This window comes from Typopeltis vanoorti, chromosome 14 (assembly GCF_054136105.1).
Source record: "Typopeltis vanoorti isolate ZY-2024b chromosome 14, IOZ_Tvanoo_1.0, whole genome shotgun sequence".
Lineage (NCBI taxonomy): Eukaryota > Metazoa > Arthropoda > Arachnida > Uropygi > Thelyphonidae > Typopeltis > Typopeltis vanoorti.
The window spans coordinates 43729760-43750072 of NC_143562.1; the positions used below are offsets into that span (position 1 = coordinate 43729760).

Sequence of the window (20313 nt, forward strand, 5' to 3'; positions counted from 1 at the left end):
CGTATCTTCTCTGTCAAACCACGTTCTGTTTTCTACTAACACTAATGAAGAAAACCTAATCCATTCAGTTCAATGGGACAGATCAAATAATATCTTTCGTTGCTATGACGAACTAGAAAGAAGGATAATGGAATCTAAAGAAACTGTCCTTAATCCTATACATCTTAATAACAACCTTAGTTATAACCTTTCAGACTGTCATTTTGCCTATCTAACTTTGGTGTTCACGAGATTCTGAACGAATGCGCATGCCCAACAATGAGGTTATTCAGAGAACAGTTTTAAATGTCCAAACACCAATGCTTTAATACTGAACTGTGTATGCTAATGCTTTGTTTGTTTAGAGTTTATTATATATTTTTGAGTTTAGAGTTTATTTATATATATTTTGCTTGGTTTTCTCTTTTTTATGCACCTGAAGAAGTCTGTTAAAAAACGAAACTAGTTTGCTAATAAACTATATTTTACTTTTATTCCTCGGTATCCAGTCATTTAATTTTTAAAAAAACATGTCTCTGCACCGAGTAAACCAGTCATGCCATATACATATCTATTCTATATATATAAAAAGATAAGCCAAAATCTGAAACGTTTTTATGTCACGTTTTTTGTCTCTTCATTGTTTTGAAACGTCCAACAATGTGCTTGCCTTCATGAGACAGTCCGCACGGTTAGCTTAGTGGCTTTGCGCTTTGCAACCATATGCCTGGGGAAGGAGTGTCCTAGGTTTGATTCCCGTCAACGACGTGAAGAGTTTAAGGATCTTCCTCAGTCATAGCCAAGTTAGCCGGGCTTGGGAGTGGACAGCAGGGTTCCGTGAACTCCATGGTACTGTGAACTCCCTTAAAAAGGGGGAACGCAGTATCATCACACGGAATTTATTTATTTTCATGAGACAAACACATTGTTTTCTCGTGTCTCGAGTCATCAGGATTGAAGGAAAACCGGCTTACCAGCCCAGAACTCGGGGGTGGGGAGGATAAGGCAGAACCCCCCCCCCCAGTATATATATGCATCTCCTATGTCCAAGGAATTCATCACTTTGTTGAAGTATACCCATGATCAGTCCTTTGACTCTATGGAGGTCAGACAACAGTATATTCAGACTACTAAAAAAATGCCCTACCTTTAATAAACACATGCTGACGATCATGGAGGATACTACTATTATCAATCCAATTCTAAATCCTGCCTTCACCAACCTATCGAACACTCAAAACACTGGCCTGTATGTAGCCTCCATCTTATCATCACTTCCTCCACCCCTCCTTGTGAAGTGAAACAATTCCACCCTCTTTCCTCTCCTGTGGGACTTGCCTTGTTGCAAGACTCATTACACAGGTATGCCAAAAGTGCTATTAACTCCCTTGAGTATTTCTTTATGAAAGATAGTGATATATGTTGTTTATCCTACTGCCTTTTTAACATCAAATTTTCTTAACTTCTCATTGTACCCTCTGCTCACTGACCTGTATGTTGCCTCAGTCTTATCATTCCACCCTCTTTCCTCTCCTGTGGGACTTGCCTTGTTGCAAGATGCATTACACAGGTGTGTGCCAAAAGTGCTATTAACTCCCTTGAGTATTTCTTCATGAAAGGTAGTGATATATGTTGTTTATCCTACTGCCTTTTTAACATCAAATTTTCTTAACTTCTCATTGTACCCACTGCTCACTGGCCTGTATGTAGCCTCAGTCTTATCATCCCCCACCCCTCCCTTGTGAAGTGAAACAATTCCACCCTCTTTCCACTCCTGTGGGACTTGCCCTGTTGCAAGACTCATTAAGCAGGTATGCCAAAGGTGCTATTAACTCCCTTGAGCATTTCTTTATGAAAGGTAGTGATATGTTGTCTACTCCTACTGCCTTATTAACATCAAATTTCCTTAATTTCTCATTATACCTCCTGCTCATTCACCCACTATCATTCCATTCTCAATAATTTTTTCTATATGACTCCCAACCGATGAAAGTACTTTGAGTACTGTGAATGGACTATGAATTTTTTTCTATTCATTATATATATATATATATATATATAAGAGAATTAGAAAGCTACTTTTATAAAACTATCTTTATATGATTTTATGAGAACCCCATCCAAAACAAACAGCGGCAATACTTCACAAATTGGTTTCTTCTAGTGATTTTGAAGTTGATACATACAGATACAGCAAAAAGTTTTGCAGATGAATTTTCCATTGTGATTCTTCCTTATTCCTATAATGCATTTAGTACACTTTTTTTGTTTAATAAATTATAGCCCTAAAACAAAAATGAAAATTAAAAGCTGTATTTCAAATTTTACTTTTGAAAATTTAAACAATTTAATTTTAAAATTAAATTAAAATTAAAAATACAAATATTTAAAAACTATATTTTTGGAAATTTAAACAATTTAATTTTAAAATTAAATTAAAATTAAAAATACAAATATTTAAAAACTATATTTTTGGAACTGTTTATCTTCTGGAACTATTTATATCACAAGTGTTTAAAGCAAACTGTTTATAATAACACTAAAGATCAGAAGAGAAAAAAATAAGTAAGGGATTAAAAAAGCAGAAATTAATGAATGCAGACAGTCTCCAGGTTATGGATGACCCGACTTATGCCGTTCCATACCTACGAATGATCTCTCCCAAAGCTCCCCATAAGAATAATTAATAATTAAATAATGAAATTAATAATTTGGGAACTATCATTTCTTTTGTTTCTATTGTTTCTTTTGCACATGTAAACAAACTCGCACTTCACCGCATTATTAAAGCAGCTGTTCCCATTATTTGGAAGTCAAGGGCCAGAGTCACATTTGCTATGTTTGAAGATTGGTTCTTGAACTGTTTTATTCCTGCTGTGGAACGTTATTGTTTGGAAAAGAAAATTCCCTTTAAAATTCTGCTTGTACTGGACAGTGCTTCTGGACATCCAACATCTTTAGATGACCTTCATCCTAATGTAAAGGTCATATTTTTACCACCCAACACTATATCATTACTATGGCCAATGGACCAGGAAGTCATTTCTGCATTTAAGGTTTATTACTTACGGCATACATTTCTGCAAGCAGTCAGGACCATGGAAGATGATGTGATGGCCTTGAGAGATAGAGTTCTGAAAGAATTATAACATCCATGATGCCATCAAAAACATTGCTGATTCTTGGGAGGAAGTGATGCAATCAAAAATTGAGGGCAGTTTGTTCCACAAATGTCCCTCAATTCTGTGTAGATTTTTGTGGCTTCACAGAAGACATCACTGAAGCCAGAAAAGCTGCGGTGGATAGTGGCAATGCACTGCAACTGGACATCAATGAAAATTATGTCGTTGACTTACTAGAGTCCCATTCACAAGAATTAACCAATGAAGACCTTATGGGGATAGAGAAGCAGCTGATAGAAATGCAAGAACACAAAGAATCAGAAGATCCAGAGCCCAGAAAGATTACAACAAAAGAATTAGCTGAAGCCTTTCATCTCATTGCTAAGCTTGAGGAGCAAGATCCTAACATTCAGCAGTTTACAAAGGTTTACCATGCAGTTATGAGAACATCAGCTGCTAAAAGGCCATATATGATGAAAGAAAGAAAAAGGCTGTGCAAACAACCCTAGATACCTTTTTAAAGAAGCCAACTTCAGTGGTAAACTTCTCTCCTCTAGAAACAGAATCAAATACTGATTCTCCAGCACCAAGTTCATCCTCTCTAGCATCATCTCCATCATCATCTTCCAATTAATGTTAGCCTACCTTCCTGCTTCATGAAATGCCCCTTCCAGCAAGCAAGACACTGTTGCAGCCTTTAATATTATTTTTTGAAATTTCTCCTATCTAAACTTTTTGTATGAGTTTGTTTTTATGTTCCGTTTGTTTGAATTAAAAGAAAGGCACAATAGTTTCTGTAACTTATTATTACAATACAGGGGTATTATTATTATTACAGTATTACACTTTATTATTATTGCCACATATGAACCATTATAGTATCGTTATTAATTATTATTACCGCATATGTGCTGTTCATCAGGATCCAAGTTATGTACAAATCCAACTTAAAGATGTTCTCAGGAACGTATCTCGTTCCTGAGAACATCTTTTGTAACCTGGGAACTGCCTGTATATGATAACTCAGTCAGGAATGAAATGGCTTGGAAGCACATAAAAAGAATCGATAGAAATATCCATATCCATTGAAAGGTGTAACAGACAAGAAAATTAGGAAGCTTAAGGAAGAGATGGGCAATTAGATTAATGAAGATGTAGAAAAAAGCAGGGCAAAACTAGGAAGGGATTGAGAGAGATCAAATCTGACAAGATAAATAAAGATGCAAAACATAAAAATGACTGAGTTAAATTAGTTTGATGGAACAGTGGCTAGATAAATAATAATGGAGTTTTCCACCTCTCTAATATCTTATTTACAATTAAAAAACATGCCATTAACTTGTACTTACCACACTTTCTGAAGGCATAAATAAATTAGTAGAATTGTTGTTTATTTTAGGAAAAACTGTCTGTGATTGGCTATCGTTCATTTGATCCTTTGATGATAACCTATCATCCTCAATTACATTCTGCATTTCTTGAGGTAAAACTATATATATAATATATATATAAAAAAAATTAATTTATGTCAAATAATGTTATAGTACTGTGAAATTTCTTATATTCCTTGAGTATAAAATTGTTTCTACATATCTTATATTAAAGATAAAATATGAATAAAACTTTTGATTTTAAAAAAAACATATAATCTAAATGAAGAGAAGCTTACAATCCATATGAAAATTAATTCTTGTAGTATTAAATGAAAGGAAAACAAATAACATATTTGAAAGTAACTACAAATAATTATACACAGTTTTCTCCTCAGGAAAAAAAAGTTAACACAGTCACAATTTGCTTATGAGGGAAAAAAAGCAGAGCAGAGGTGGGAATAACTTTAAGTGGAAAATATCTTTTCATGTTTAACCTCCCTACCAGCTGATGTGAGTGAAATAGTAAGACCAAATTGCACTTCTTATCCATATTATTCAACGAGTGTTACAGAATCGTATCTAGATTTAGCTGGATGTCTATAGACATCATGGCCAGTTGGGGGGTTAAACTCAAGAAAGATAAGTGTAATATGTTATTATTATTACTATGACATCCTCCATGGATTTAGCAGTCTCCTATGATGAGTCACTGGGGATTCTAACAAGTCCTAACTGCCACCCTATTTATATATATGCTTTGCATTTGAAGAGAAGGGAAAAAGAAAATGCTAACTGGTTCAATTTTAATGTAGTTCAAGATGTATCACAGAAAATAAAGCATATGAAATCATACAAATATAACTGAACACCTCAACAATTTGATTAAACTCAACCACTAATTAATTGGATTTATTATCATAAAAATACAAGCTTTTTTTATCTCACTTATAATTTAATCCTGAAGATGTATGCGATAAAGTATAATAAACTAGTTGATTAAATAATGTTTTCTCGATGTTTACTTTCATTGTTTATACAAGATATGCCATAAAACTCTTTTCTGATTTCTTGTATCTTCTCTCCATGTGAATTTGTGCACATCTTTTTGTTGGAACATGGTATTAATAATAATCATTGTTCTGAACAGAAATAAAGCAGGTACTTGGTCATTATTATTGACTTGGCTCTTTTCTCTGTATTTACTCAATGATTCATATCTGAACAATCTCTAAACAATCTAAATTTTCAATTTGTTTATTTCGATTGTCTTTTGTAATACGTCAAAATTTCCTACACTTCTTCCAAAATGAATCTTTTGTAGGAACCATAGCCACAAATAATTCTCATTGTCCAACTTCCTATTTTGATGTTTGCCAGCATCAGTTCGTATAATATTGCTTGCAATTCAAGATTATAGTCTTCTGTATAGTGTTGAATACTTATAGCTACACACCTTCCTTTCCCTGCTTAGTAACACCTGAACATAACATTTGTAGTTGTTATTTAGAAGAATTTTTTCTGGTTGTTGATCTAATCTTTATTTTTACCTTTGGTATAACTATAAACAAAAAATTACATGATAACCACAGAATTAACTTTAATGAAAGTACAGACATTTAGTACCGAAAATAACAGTACATCATCAATGTGTAAAAACAAGCAAATCAAAGAACAGGAATACAAAGCATACACAACAATCAGTTTATAAAATTAAAAACGGTTACTGCGAGCTAGAAATTAATATTAATAAATAATATTAAAACTATTTTGAGTTTACAGAAAATGAGAATTTCCAGAACTTTTGGGGGAGGGAGAGAGAGAGAGAGAGAGAGAGAGAGAGAGAGAGAGAGAGAGAGAGAGAGAGAGAGAGAGAGAGACAACTTTCTTTGAAAAGGTGTTCGTATTTAAAATTGCTTCTATGAAGAAGACGAGCTTCATCCCATCGGATACTATTTAGTATCACTGCTATGCTGTGCCAGACTAGACTTTTTGAGGTTTCATATATTCAATGTAATACTGATATTCACTAAGTATTTTTTCCACAGAATGGCCTATCTGCCAAAAGTATGTCAAATTATATTCACAAGGAATCTGGTAAACACTAGCTAAAGATCGAGGTGACAGTTTGTCTTTTGTGGATGGCAACAGATAAGAAATTTTATTGATAGGAAAATATATTGGAATAAGGTGATATGTCTTCAAAATTCCACCAATAGGTTCAGGGATACCAGAAATATAAGGGATGGAACCCTGCAGTCTGCTGAAGATCCGTAGGTGTTGGAACATAGGAGTCGATTATCTGCTAGATTTGATGAAGGTTGCAACTAATTAATTTAATGAATAAATTAATATTAATAAATAATATTAAAACTATTTTTGATGTTTACAGAAAATGAGAATCTCCCAAACTTTTGGGAATTTTCAGGTAATTAATTAATCCATTTAATTCCAATAAAGTTTTGATAGCGAGAAGTATCACCTTATTACCACATATTTTCCTATCGACAAAATTTCTCATCTGTTACTATCTACAAAAGACAAACTGTCACTTCTATGTTAGCTGGTGTTTACTAGATTCCTTATGAATGTAATTTGACAATAATTGTCCAGACACCCTTGTTATTTGAAGTTATGAAATGTTCCAGGTTTGTTAATAACATAAAAACCAGTGTACAGATAGTATGAAGCAGAATTTAGTCATAGTTGAATAGAGGTGGTATGGCAACACAACGTGAACTCAGTTACTTCAAGAGAGAGGTGTCACCATGGGCTGTCACACTGGTGGCATGTCCATACGAGCCATTGCCACTCAACTGGAGCATCCAAAATCAAAGGTGTTTTCTTGGTGTTTTCCTGACTAGTGCAGGAAAACACCAAGAAATGACTGACAGACAGGAGGGTGGCAAAATGGGTGTAAGCAAAAACCAGCTACAATCAGCACAGACCATCTGTGATGAGTTCCAGAGTACTAATACTGTACGAAAAGAACTCCATTTACTGGGTTTCCATGGAAAAGCTGCAGCACACAAGCCAAACATCACAACAACGAACAAGGTGGCTTTTCTGGCCTGGTGCAAAGAGCATGTGAACTGGACATTGACCAGTGGAAATGGTACTCTTATTCTGGAGCAATGAATCAAGGATCACCTGTTTCCAGTCTGATGGCAGGGTGTGAGTGTGGATGCAGCCTGATGAACGCTTGTTACCACAGTGTGTTGTACCCACAGTAAAGTTTGGTGGTGGAAGTGTGAGGTGCATTCAGCTGGTTTGGAGTGCGACCACTGGTCGTTATCCATGCGTCCATGAAGATAGCTCAGTACCTTGATATTCTGGATAATCAGGTGTTGCCCACAGTGCTGTTTTTATGGAACGGAATTGTGTTACTATCAAGACGACAATGCCCCATGCCACAAAGACGTAGCTGTTATGGAATGGTATGAAGAGATGGGTGTTAAATGACTGTCCTGGCCTGTGCAGAGTCCTGACGTCAACCCCATCGAACGCCTGTGGGATGAACTAGAGCAGCAACTGAGGTCCAGAGAACATGTCCTCGATCTGTCGCTGAACTTAGTGCTGCTTTGATAGAGGAATGGAGACAAATTCCACCTGATGTCTGATGCACATTGCTGAAAAGCCTCCTGCAAAGAGTGCAGGGGGTGATCAAAGCCATAGGTGGACATACCCTATATGAGGGTTCGCTGGTGGTATCAATTGTAAATTGCTAATGTGTTCAGACAATTATTGGTAGATAGTGTACTTTGGGCAGACAAGCCATTCTGTGGAAAAAAATAATTAGTGAATGTCAATATTACACTGAATACGTGAAAACTCAAAAGTGTGGTCTGACACAGCATAGTACTGACACTAAACACAGATAACATAAGTTATCTGTGGTCATCAGTTATCCTGTGGGATGAAGCTTGTCTTCTCCATAGAAGCAGATTTAAATATGAATGCCTTTTCAACGAAAGCTCTGAGGTCCTTTTGCATTGGCCTAACCTGAATTGGAATGACTGTCTCCCTCTCTCCCAAAAGTTTGGGAGATCTCATTTTCTGTAAACATTAAAAATAGTTTTCTAGCTCACAGCAAACTGTTTTTAATTGGTAAACTGACTGTTGTATGTACTTTGTATTCCTGTTCTTTGATTTGCTTGTTTCTACACACTAATGATGTACTGTTATTTTCAGACGAATTATCTGTACTTTCATTAAAGTTAATTACTGTGATTATCATGTAATTTTGTTGTTGTTCTTTTTTTTTTTCTTTAGGTAACACCAATTATGTTAATGTGGTACATATCTCTAATTCTGCCAGTTCCATTTCTTTTCTCTTGATATTTCTTATGTTGCAGTTTCTATCTTATTCTGCAGTTGCTGAATTATAATTTGTAGTGTTAATTAACTTAAGAAATTCAACAACGTACACTAGAATATAAATTAAATCAAACTTTAATATATATTTCCAATATTTCGGCAATGTCACGTTGCCATCTTCAAAGGAACTTAAAATAAAGACACGTGCATGCAGGTACTACACAGTAAATGAGGATGAAGTGAGGAAGCTATTGTTTCTCCTAAAAGTCCTGATGGTGTCCCCTAGCGGGCTATATAGGTATTCTTGGCCGTTGGGCTGAAGGTCTCCTAATGTAAGTTTCCCAAATTTAGGGCAGTCTCATGCAACCAAATTTGTTGAGGTTTGACATGTTTCTTAGAGCTGAGGCTGATTCCATGAAGTCTTTCAAACTTGAACTTGCTATGGTGTATTATTTTGGCTTTCTTGCACCACATTCTGTGGCGTGTATCCAGAGTTGCTATACTGGTGAAAACAGATGTAGTCTTTGTGTTCTGAAATTCTGATATTTGCTGTCCTGCCTGTTTGGCCAAAGTAGGATAGCTTACAACTGCAAGGGACCTGGTATACACCCAGTAGGTCTAGGGGAAGTGGTTGGTCTTTAGTGAAGCAGATAAGGGATGCCAATTTTTTATATGGTCTGTAACAAGAAGTCAAGTGGTGTTTTTTTAAGATTTTGGTAATTTTTTCTGAGGTGCCTTGGAAAAAATTACTGAGGGAATGGTGATGGATTTGGAATAATCCTTGTTATGAAGGAGAGGGTTGTGGTTTACTGGATCAATATTTTTTTTAATTTTTTTTTTTGTCGGGGGGGGGTTAGCCATTGGCTGAGAAAGTGTTGAGGATGTGATTTAATTCAGTGGTTAGAGCATTGTATTTGAACAGATTAGTTTAGCGCTGTTGTATAGTGTCTTAATAACTCCATATTGTTGTGTGTGTGTGTGGGGGGGGGGATTGTTGGTGAATGTATCTGCCTGTATGGGTGGGTTTTCTATAAACAGAGAAAACCAAGGTTCCATCAAGCTGACTAGTGTGTCTAGGAAAGCGAGGCTGTTGTTTTCCTCTTTTTCCAGGGTGAACTTGATTCTGGGATGATGGTTGTTTAAGTGTGTTAAGAAGGAGTGTATCAGAGCCATGTGGCCAAATAGCAAACTATTGTGTTGGAAAATGGGCTGACTCACTATCCGTAAGCCAATTTGTTTCCAACCCAACACAGAGACAATGAAAACCTAAGGATAAGGACATGATTATACTTCCAGGAACAGGGCTAAGGAAGTACTGTATATATATTCACTCAAAGGTATATCAACTCAACTGAGATGATTAACATTAAATAAGCTAAGGAAATCTGTGTTTAGAATTAATATTGTCCTTGTGAAATAAGCAAAGGAAAACTGTGTTTCAGGAACAAAATTGTTGTTTTTAAATGTGCTTAAGAGATCCATGTTTTAGAACCTTGTTAAAACAGTTCAGAGTTAAGGTGATCAATCGGCCGTGGCAAAGTATATGATGTAGTCAATGAGAGAGGGCGCTCGCAAGGGTGATATAAGGCACGGCACGAGACTCAAACACTCTTGTTTTCTGTTCCGGTATTCCCGTCCAAGCCTGGATAGCTGAGGAAGCTTGTCGCCGGTGCCCAGCAACAATCTCCCGGTTGCTGTTGTAACCGTGTCGAATAAAGCTACCCAAGGAATGAAGTCAGAATTTCAGTAAGGAGCCATTGGTGAACCACGCCAATGTAAAGCCAGCGAAGGGTAACCTTTGAAGAAAGCATAAGTAAGTCACAGAGGCCATAGAAACACGTGGCTAGGGAATACGGAAGTCCAGTCATATCAGAAGCGAAAGCATGGGGGAAGTCAAGGAAACCCCATAAAGAAGGACAAGATGGTAATGTACAACCCTTTCATATATATTCTAGAATTGTAAACCAAAATAAAGAAAAGGAGCCATGGCTTTGAGGAGCTCCTGTTTGGACTAATTGTCTGTGTCAAGTAAGCCGGTGCCATTCCAAGCTTATGCCGAGGAGGGAACCTAACTTTTGAACTGTTTGTCAAGAAGAAGCTATTTGCTGTAGTGTTAGACATTCTGATCTTCACTTAAAATGTGGGGCATAAAGACTTTGCAGAATTGAAATTTGCTTTCCATGTTAGAATATAAGTTAGAAAGAGTTTGATATGACATGCATAAAGTTTATATCTAATTGTGCTTAGAAAATGAGCATTAAGTAACCATGTATGGATAAGTCGAGTCTGAGCTTAATCATAAGACTGAGATATATCATTGAATTACTTAAACATAAAGATTGAATTTTTGGATATCTTAATCTAAAGAAGGGGGGGGGGGGTCAGACTCTCAATTTAGTTCAAAGAAAGTAACTTAACATTGATATTTTTACTTAAAGTGTATCTTGAATGATTATACAAAAGTGTATCCATACTAGTGTTTTAATAAATGTATTCTTTTATATCAAAGCTCTTGAGTTCTGTTCCTCTGAGACTGAGTCACACTTATAAAAACTTTCGGACCTGTGTGAGTAAGGGAGGGGAAACAATTCATGTAAGAAAGAGAGGAGGGAACCACAACTGCACATCACGTGATCCCTATGTTAATCAATGTTAACTATTTGAATATCAGAAACTATTGCCGGCTGGTGAAGTCATTCAAAAAATAAATTTGTCAGCAACGAAATCTCTGATACGTATGAGAGATAAATAAAGCATAGAATTTAAGGAATGATAAGATAGAAGGTAAAAGAAATAACATACGAAAAGAGGACACAAAGACATAACAGAATACATCATCAACGTAGCAAACCCATATGGTTGGTTGTTGTGGGGCAGAGTTTAAGGCTTTCTCTTCAAAAGTCTCCATAAAGAAGTTGGCCAAGGGTGGGGAGAGTGGTAAATCCATGGCTGGCCCCTCTATTTGTTTGTAGAATTTTCCTTGCCAAACGAAATAACCTGAGTTCATTGTGAACTGAAATAGTGCTGAGATATTGGGAAATTTCGGGGAATATCGGGAGGAAATGGATTAGCTCTAAGGTTTCCTTAAGTGGGACGTTTGTGAATAAGGATTTAATTTATATTTAATTTATATTATTTTAATTTAATTTATATTCTAGTGTACGTTGTTGAATTCCTTTAATTAATAATCATGTATAATCAACGTATAAGCCTTTCTGTGAGATTAATTTGTAGTAGTTGAGATGATTGTTTTGAATTTGTGTAGCAACATGTAAGTATTAAAGCAATATTTCTCTTGCTTGATTATAGCTAAGATTAAAATAATTATTTTACATGTATATAATCTCTATCTTTGAAAGTATTAGAAATGTGGAGTGATTTTGATAGACAAGAACAATGACTATATTGCATGCTTGAAATCAGACAAGTCTGGCCTTCTTTCTCATGCTGTGACTAGTCACTGAGTTCTCTGAAAACCACACAAAGATTCTTCATTCCAGTAGGTTCAAATTTGATCATCTTTTTCTTGAAACATGTGAAACACTATGAAATCCTGCAACCTTAACCACTCTGACTGTATGTCAATCACCAAGTTCGGGGAAGTGTTCATAATTTTTTTTTTTAGGTTACTCTGATATTGTCATATGACAAGATGAGAATATCAGAGTGCTTACAAATAATAGACTAATTTTGAGGAAAATTGTGGATAGGAGATTAATAATAATGCAAACTTAATCATGTGGTGCTGTTGTAACCTGAACACCCCTTGAGGGGATATATCAGGAAATTGATGATCTGTCAGCCATATAATTATCTATAAATATGTCATCTACATGCCCTTAAAACATTTCATTACAATTTTTCTGCTCTTGTTTAGATGAATGAGGCAAATCTCTTCCCACTATTCCCCAAACAACCCACAACAATGTATATTCAAAATTTAACCAGGTGTAATATCAGGTTATAATAAAAGTAATTTTTTTTAAAATTAAGTTTTGCAAGGATATAAAAGATAAATCACTTGCTAATTTAATGAAGTATATATTCTCCATTTGAAACAATAATGCTCTTCCAATTCTATAGAATTGGAAGAGCATTATTGATGCCATTTCTATAGAATTCAGGAAGTTTGGAGGCAAAGAAGTTGCATTGGCTCAATTTCAGTGCTTCTAATGTATCGTAATGTTTTTCATTAATGAAATCCCAGCTGAGTTCCTCAATCTTGGTAGGTGATGTTTGCACTATGAGGGCATGTGTGATCATGGTGAAAAAACAACACCCTTTTGACTGACCAAAGAGCACCTCTTTTCAGTTTTTCATTCAATCAACTTTGTTCAGAGTATACTTCAGCTGTAATTGGTTGGTTTTTTGGCAAGAGTTCAAAGTGTATAATACCAGCCATATCCCACCAAACGATTAACAAAACCTTCTGAGGCTGAAGGTATTGTTTTGACTGAGGATTAGCCTGTTCCCTTAAATGAACCCACTGCCTTTGGCATTAACATTCTTGTAAAGTATCCACTTTTCATCACAGTAACTACATGACTCAAAAATAAAGATTGAATTTCTCAATTGTAGGTGTTGACGCTCTCTTTGATTGTTGTAAGTTCGTGAGGTACCCACTTGCTGAGCTTAGACACTATTCCAAGTTTTTGCAAATGGTGATGGATGGTCGATAATGATGAATTAAGATCATTTGCTAAATCTCCAATGGTGCATTGGCATTTCTTACAAAATTGGTTTCCAGCATATCATTATCAAGACAGACAGGGTGGCCAGAGCAAAGCAACTTTTTGGAACCATCAGTGGGTCTTTTGCATATTCAAAACATTATCACCATACACTTCTTGCACATTTTTTATAGTATTAGCAGCATTGTTGCCTTTTTTTGAACTCAGAAAGCATGATTTACCTAATGTGCTCTTCAGTGACCTCCATAGTAATAAAGGGTTATTTAAACAATAATTTATATATGATGTTCTTAAAGTGGAATTCTTAGAATGAGGCTGCCTCAGTGGTACTTATAATCATCATCAAATTCCTGACATGTACCAACATGGGGTGCAGATAATGTTATGATAGTACCACACGAAAAACTTATATCATTACCAACTTCCTATCAACAATTTTCCTCCAAACCGATCTGTTATCTATCAAGATTACAACATTATCAGATCTTATATTTCTGTCCTCTAATGCCTTTTTACTGTCTCAATCCACCTATATCTTGGCTGGGTCTTTTCCCTGTCAATTTGGCAGAGAAGACTTACATTACTAATCTTTTCTCTCCCGTTTTGTTTAAGTTTTTGGTGACCAGACAACCTGAAATTAGAAATTAGCTCCGCTAACACATTCCTAGATGCTAACAATGTCAAGTTCTTTCCTAATATCCTCATTTTTAATATGATATTGCAATTAATGCCATTTCTCCACGTCCCTAATCTTTCCCAGGACTCTTGTATCTGTGGTGTCTTGTCGTTGGTCAAGTGTTTTATTTCTAACCCAACTCTCAGAGCCATAAGTTAAAATTTGTTTGAACACTGTTTCATATACCACTAATTTAGTGTTTGGATTAATTTCTCTCTTATTCCATATAATTTATTCAGCTTACATCCTACCATACTGGCTTTGTTGATTCTGTTGTCTATTTCCATATTTAATTTACCCTCTTCACTAAAAATTGTGCCTAAGTAGATGAAATGTTTTACTTGTTCTATAGGTTCTCCATTCACAATGCAGTTGATATTTTCAATGTTTCTGCCAATTTTCATTGTCTTTGTCTTATTTTATACCAAATTTATTACAACAGTTATTCAATTTAATCAGGAAATCTTGCAGACTTGTACTGAATTTATTTAAAAGTATTACATCATCTGCATAAAGTAAAGAGATGAGATTAACATCTCCAATTTTGATATCAGGTTTAATACACTTTCCTTCGTAATGTGATTATGATAATCCATAATGATAATGAATGAAAGAGGGGATAATATACATCCTTGTTTGACACCAGATTTAACAACAAACCATCTTCCTATACTTCTTTCAATTCTAACTGCTGACTTACAACTCAAATATAGACTAAGTATTGCTTGATATAATGCTCCATTGACACCATACAACTGTAGCGTTTTGAATAGCTTTTCTCTTGTCAGCTTGTCTTATGCCTTTTCCAGATCTACAAAATTTAAATACAGATCTTTGTTATTCACACTATTTCTCAACTTTTGTTATAAAGTGAAAATCTGATCCTGATAGCCTCAATCTACCAGAATCCGGCTTGATCTACTACAAGCTCCCCTTCCACAATCCTTCTCAAAAACCATTTCTCAAGTATACTTACATAAATCTTACCAGGTACAACTCAGGAGGGAAATACTTCTGTAAGTCTCACATTCAGTTTTATTTCCATTTTTATATATGGATACTATGAGGGTTCTATTCCAATCATCTGGAATTCGTCCCTCCGTCCAGGCCTACTGAACTATGCAGTGTAGCCACTGTATGACTTTTATACCTCTATACTTGAGCAGAGAATTTTTTTCTTCTCAAGTATGGTTGAATATCAACTATGCTTGCTCTTTTTCCACATTACAGGCTTTAGATAGTTTTTCTACTTCATGGATATAAATTTCTGATTGCATGCCTGTTCAGTGTTTTTTTACCACTGAGCTGCCACTGATTGTTTCATTTACAATTTTTTGAAGTAATTAATCCATACATCAAGGATATCTTTTTCTCCAGTTTTCATGTCATCTTTATCATCTTTAATTTCATTTTAAAGAATTCTTTCCTCCATTTCTGAGCTTTTCAACAGCCTCCAGAATATTTTGCCACCTTTCTGATATTTATTTTCTATGTTCTTGCAAAAGTCTTCCCATGACTTTTGTTAACTAGTTTTACATAGTGTTTAGCTCACTTACATTTGTCTCTATATTCTCTAAGCACACAAGCTGATTTATTCACCAAGAACTTTCGATATGCTTTCTTCTTTTCCTTCACTGTCTCTTTAACTTCCTGTGTCCACCATGTAGTTCTGGTTTTTCTATCCTTGCAGACAACCTCACCACAAGCCTCGTTGACTGAATCAATCAATGTTTTCTTCAGGGCTTGCCTCTGAATCTCCAAGGTTTGGTTAGTGTTCTCAAACTCTCATGGATAATGCTTGGATAATGATTGTGTATTTTTGTCCACAGTTCACAACTAAGAGCTGCTCAACTTTTATTCACTTTAAAACTTTCTTACATGTTATTTTTTTTTCAATATGAAATTCAGTTTTATTCTGCTCAAGACTAAATAGTGATCACTTCCAATTTCAAATCCCCTGTACAATCTGGTGTCCTGCACCAGTGAGAAAACATCACTATCAACAATAATATAGTCAATGAGACTTTTTTTTATTCCTTGCATCTTCTGTCCATGTGAATTTGTGCACATTTTTATGTTGAAACATTGTGTTACTAATAACCAATTCATGTCCTGAGCAGAAATTCTACAGATATTTGCTATTATTACTAGTTTTGCTGTTTTCTTCAAATTTTCCCAAAATATTTCTGTATGTCTGAAAATCGTTTCCTACTCTGCTATTCAGATCTCCAACAAGAAACAACTTTTCCTTTTTCATTGTCAATTGCTTTCTCTAAAGCATCAAAAAATTCCCCCACTTCTACTTTACTTGAACCCTTTTTGGGACCATAGGCCAAAATAAGTCTAATTTGTCCATTTCCCCATTCTGATATTTGAGCACATCACTCTACTTGATATTGCCAGCCATTCAAGAAGATTAGCCTCATATTTAGTGTTGAATATAGCTACTCCTTTTCCTTGATTGTTATTGCCTGAATATAACATTTTGTATTTACTGCTTAGAAAGATCTCAACAGTTTTTGTCCTTTTTGTTTCAGTCACCCCTATTATGTCGATCTGGTACATATCCAATTCTTCTGCTAGTTCCATTTCTTTGCCATTCAGGCTTCTTATGTTGATATAATAAATTTAGTTTAATCCTTTATCCTTTGCAACGAGTTGCCCGGTGTTGTACCACCTTACCCCAGTCCTAAAGATTCTTTCAGGCGCAAACTTTGTTTTCTCACATTTGGATAAAGGATTAAACTAAATTTATTATATTCTAACCAAGTGAAAAATAAACTTTCAACATCTTATGTTGATAGTACCGACCTTGAACTCTGGTGATGATGAGTTGGAATGTGTTTCAGGATTTATTCCAGTAACTGACTTTTCACTGTTCGACCCTCTTCCCTGGCAAAAACAGCAAGGGCCTTGTTTAATTGGGTGACGTCCCAGCTGGCATGAAATTCTGTCCTGTTGTACCATCATTTTACACTGTGATTTAAACCAGTATGAATACAATTTGGTTGGCTAACTCCCAAATTGCCAGCCCATCCTCATTCATTCAGTATTGAGGTAGATACCTAACAGGGTGCACCATAAGAAATGAGGACTGGACATTATGTCAGAAGCCCTGGTGGGGTTCTTTGCATTCCTATAAAGGCTATGTGGAAGTCTCCTCTCAATTATATAGCTTTGACCATTAAGCACCCATTGTACTTTTAAAGCTTTAAAAAAAAAAAAAAAAAAAACATGTTTAGACAAGTTGAGACACGTTTGAACATGTACAGTATAAAAAACGACATTACTTTTGGGATGACCTGATAGCTGTTGTTAGGAAATCAGCTGCTGTCTACCAGCCATATGCTCCAATTTGTGTTTTGGAGCTGGTCAGTAAAATGTTGGAATAATAATCAGGAAGATTATGAATAAGAGACATTCATAATCCAATTAGAGCAATAACTCTTTTTTGAGGACCTTAAAACAACATCATGAAGGTTCTCTTGCTAATAACATGAAACCTAATCCATTTACAATACTGATGTTATCTAGTGTGAATGAAGGACAGATAAAAAGCCTACAAGGCTTGTCTAAAAAGAACTGATTTTATTTATTTTTTAAAGTGACTAGTACCCATAATAAGCTGTAAACCCACAGTACATCAGACTTACGTGATAAAAGTTAGATAACTCGGGAAACTCAACTGACTAAACATGGAACTTTTTTAAGCCATTTCATACCTACAGCAAGTGGGTAAGTCACACATCAACAAATTAAATTCATTTACCACCTAAAGACATTCACAAACTATGCCCATGGTTGAATTACACCAACTGCTAGTTAGAGAGGTAACATGCTATCCACTTGGCCAACCAGGTAGGCAAGAACTATTAAAAACGAATATTCATTTAACAGAATGAAAGTTCAATAAAGCGGTATTCATTACTGATTCTGACCCATATTTTCTTTAATACTATAACAGGATCCAAAAGGAAAACTCAAAGTTACTTGGGAATAAGTCATATACTAATTTATAGAATACTAACAAGAAAGAATGACACAAATATTCTGATTTCTCATGAGCAGTTCTTCATTTTACCATTAATATAATGTAGTATATATCTTGTACATTCATGCCATAATTATGCTATGTAACAAAATATTTGAGTGGAGCAATTGAGAAAGAAAAGATTCTTCAACAAGATACTAACCATCATTAGCTAATGGATATGTTATGGGTTGGTCTCCACCTTTCATAAACTTAGAAATAAGAGACAGTATATCTACTACTTCTGACATAGACGGCCTCTGTCCTGGATCTTTGGACCAACATCTAATAAAGTGAAAAAAATTATAATGTAAACAAATAGTTATTTTGTGAAGAACATCAATGAAAATTGTGCTGATAATGAAATAGGCAAAAGGACGATTTCTACACAGAAATTAATGTCCTCAAGGGCTTTTGCCAAACTTCAAGTGTTGATTGCTTGAGTAATTTCAAGCAAAAACAAAAACAAAACAGAAAAAAACATGAATTACTAGATATCTAACCAGTTTAAAGAAATTATGATCCCCCCCCCCTGAGACTACCATGTCGAATGTTTATTTAACATAATTGTCTAATTTTGCCATTCATCTATTTTGTTTTTTACGTTATTTGTTTGCATTATTTTTGACAGAGCATCCACATTAGATGTATCTTAGTCAATTCCCTTGTTTTATTAATGTCTTTTCCCAGCAATTCACCATTCCATGATACTGATCTAAGTTAATTATGGACTTGATAATATTGCATATGTCCTTTTTGACTGAAACCTTCCATGTTCAGCTACTAAGACCATTACTTCACAAAGAATCTCACCAATATGTAGCAATTTGTTAACTCAGTCACAACTGCTTCTGGAAAAAATTGCCAGACACTTAGCACAGTTGCCAGACAAAAAAATCCAACACTTTTGAACCTTATACTGTTTCTATCAAATGCTGTCTAAAGTAGTTCATTGGGAAATTCTAGAGTTTCACTCTCTTTGCTTCATGTGCTATATTTCTTCTTTCCAATCCACATTCCCATAATTAACCCCCCCCCATTAGGATCACTCCCTTTCTCCCTCATATCCATCACACCAATGAAAAGGTGTAAGCCTACAACACAGTACATCAGATAACTGAGAAATATTGCTCTATAAACCAAACACAAAATTTTTTCAAGTTTCGTATTTGGTTTTATCCTTCTTATTAGAGGCCTCTAGGAAATTTATGTACCGATTAAAAACATCAATACCCATGGTGGAATATGAACTTAAAGCCTGCTGACTGGAAAGTGAATAGATTATTCATCTAGGCAAAATGCTTATGAATTAGGTAGGAATCATTCCAATGGATTCAGTGTCATGCAAGATGTGACTTATGAAGTTTAAGCACAGAATGTAGTACTGATGTTCACTCCCATGTGTGATAAATTGACAGAAGTAGTTTTAAATGTGAATATCTGTCAAATAAAAGTTCAGATCCTTATTACACTGTCTGAATTCAAATTTGAAGGGCTGCCTCTCAATACAGAAAGTTAAGGAGGTTCTCATCCTAAGTGAATATCGAAATGATTAATTACCTGTTTGACATAATCTCTCTAGCAATGTTGCACTTGCTGTTACTGGTTAACTGATAGTTGTACATATCTTGTATTCTGTTCTCTAAATTGCTTGTTCATTCAACAGTGATGGTCTTGTCATTTTCTGTATAAAATATGTTGCTAATTTTCAATAAATAATTACTGTGCTTATCATGATTTTACACCCTATTAGTATCACAGGTGTTAAAGATCGGAGCATCACATAAGATATAATATTCTATTTACAATTCAACTTCATACCAAATAGCCTCAGAGCCATTACACATACTATGACTTTCTACCTCCATCTGTAGTGGGCATCATTTCTCTGCTATCTTTATTACAATAAATTCAATGGGGAAGAAAAAAAAAAAAAAAAAACACGTTGAGAAAAAGGAATTTTGAGTTTATTATTAAAAACATCATAGTTCATCCTTTCCTTTAGTGTAACATGGTGATCAGCATTCATTTTACACAAATTATGGACTCTACAACCATATTATAACACGGTTGTAGAGCATTATAGTTCATATTCCTCTATCGAAACACTTGGATTGTGAGAGCAAAT

The 20313-nt window shown here is 35.0% G+C and overlaps 1 protein-coding gene across 3 annotated transcripts in view; it reads right to left on the reverse strand.

The window, feature by feature from the left end:
• LOC150099411 (mitogen-activated protein kinase kinase kinase 7-like) overlaps positions 1-20313 on the reverse strand; it is a 415932-nt gene that overhangs the window by 196358 nt on the left and 199261 nt on the right. For all 3 annotated transcript variants that reach the window (XM_090403539.1, XM_090403540.1, XM_090403541.1), the window contains 2 exons: positions 18349-18470; positions 4451-4590 (listed from right to left, as the gene is read on the reverse strand). In XM_090403539.1, the coding sequence (XP_090259665.1) occupies positions 4451-4590; positions 18349-18470 (262 nt within the window). The remainder of the gene's footprint in view (positions 1-4450; positions 4591-18348; positions 18471-20313) is intronic.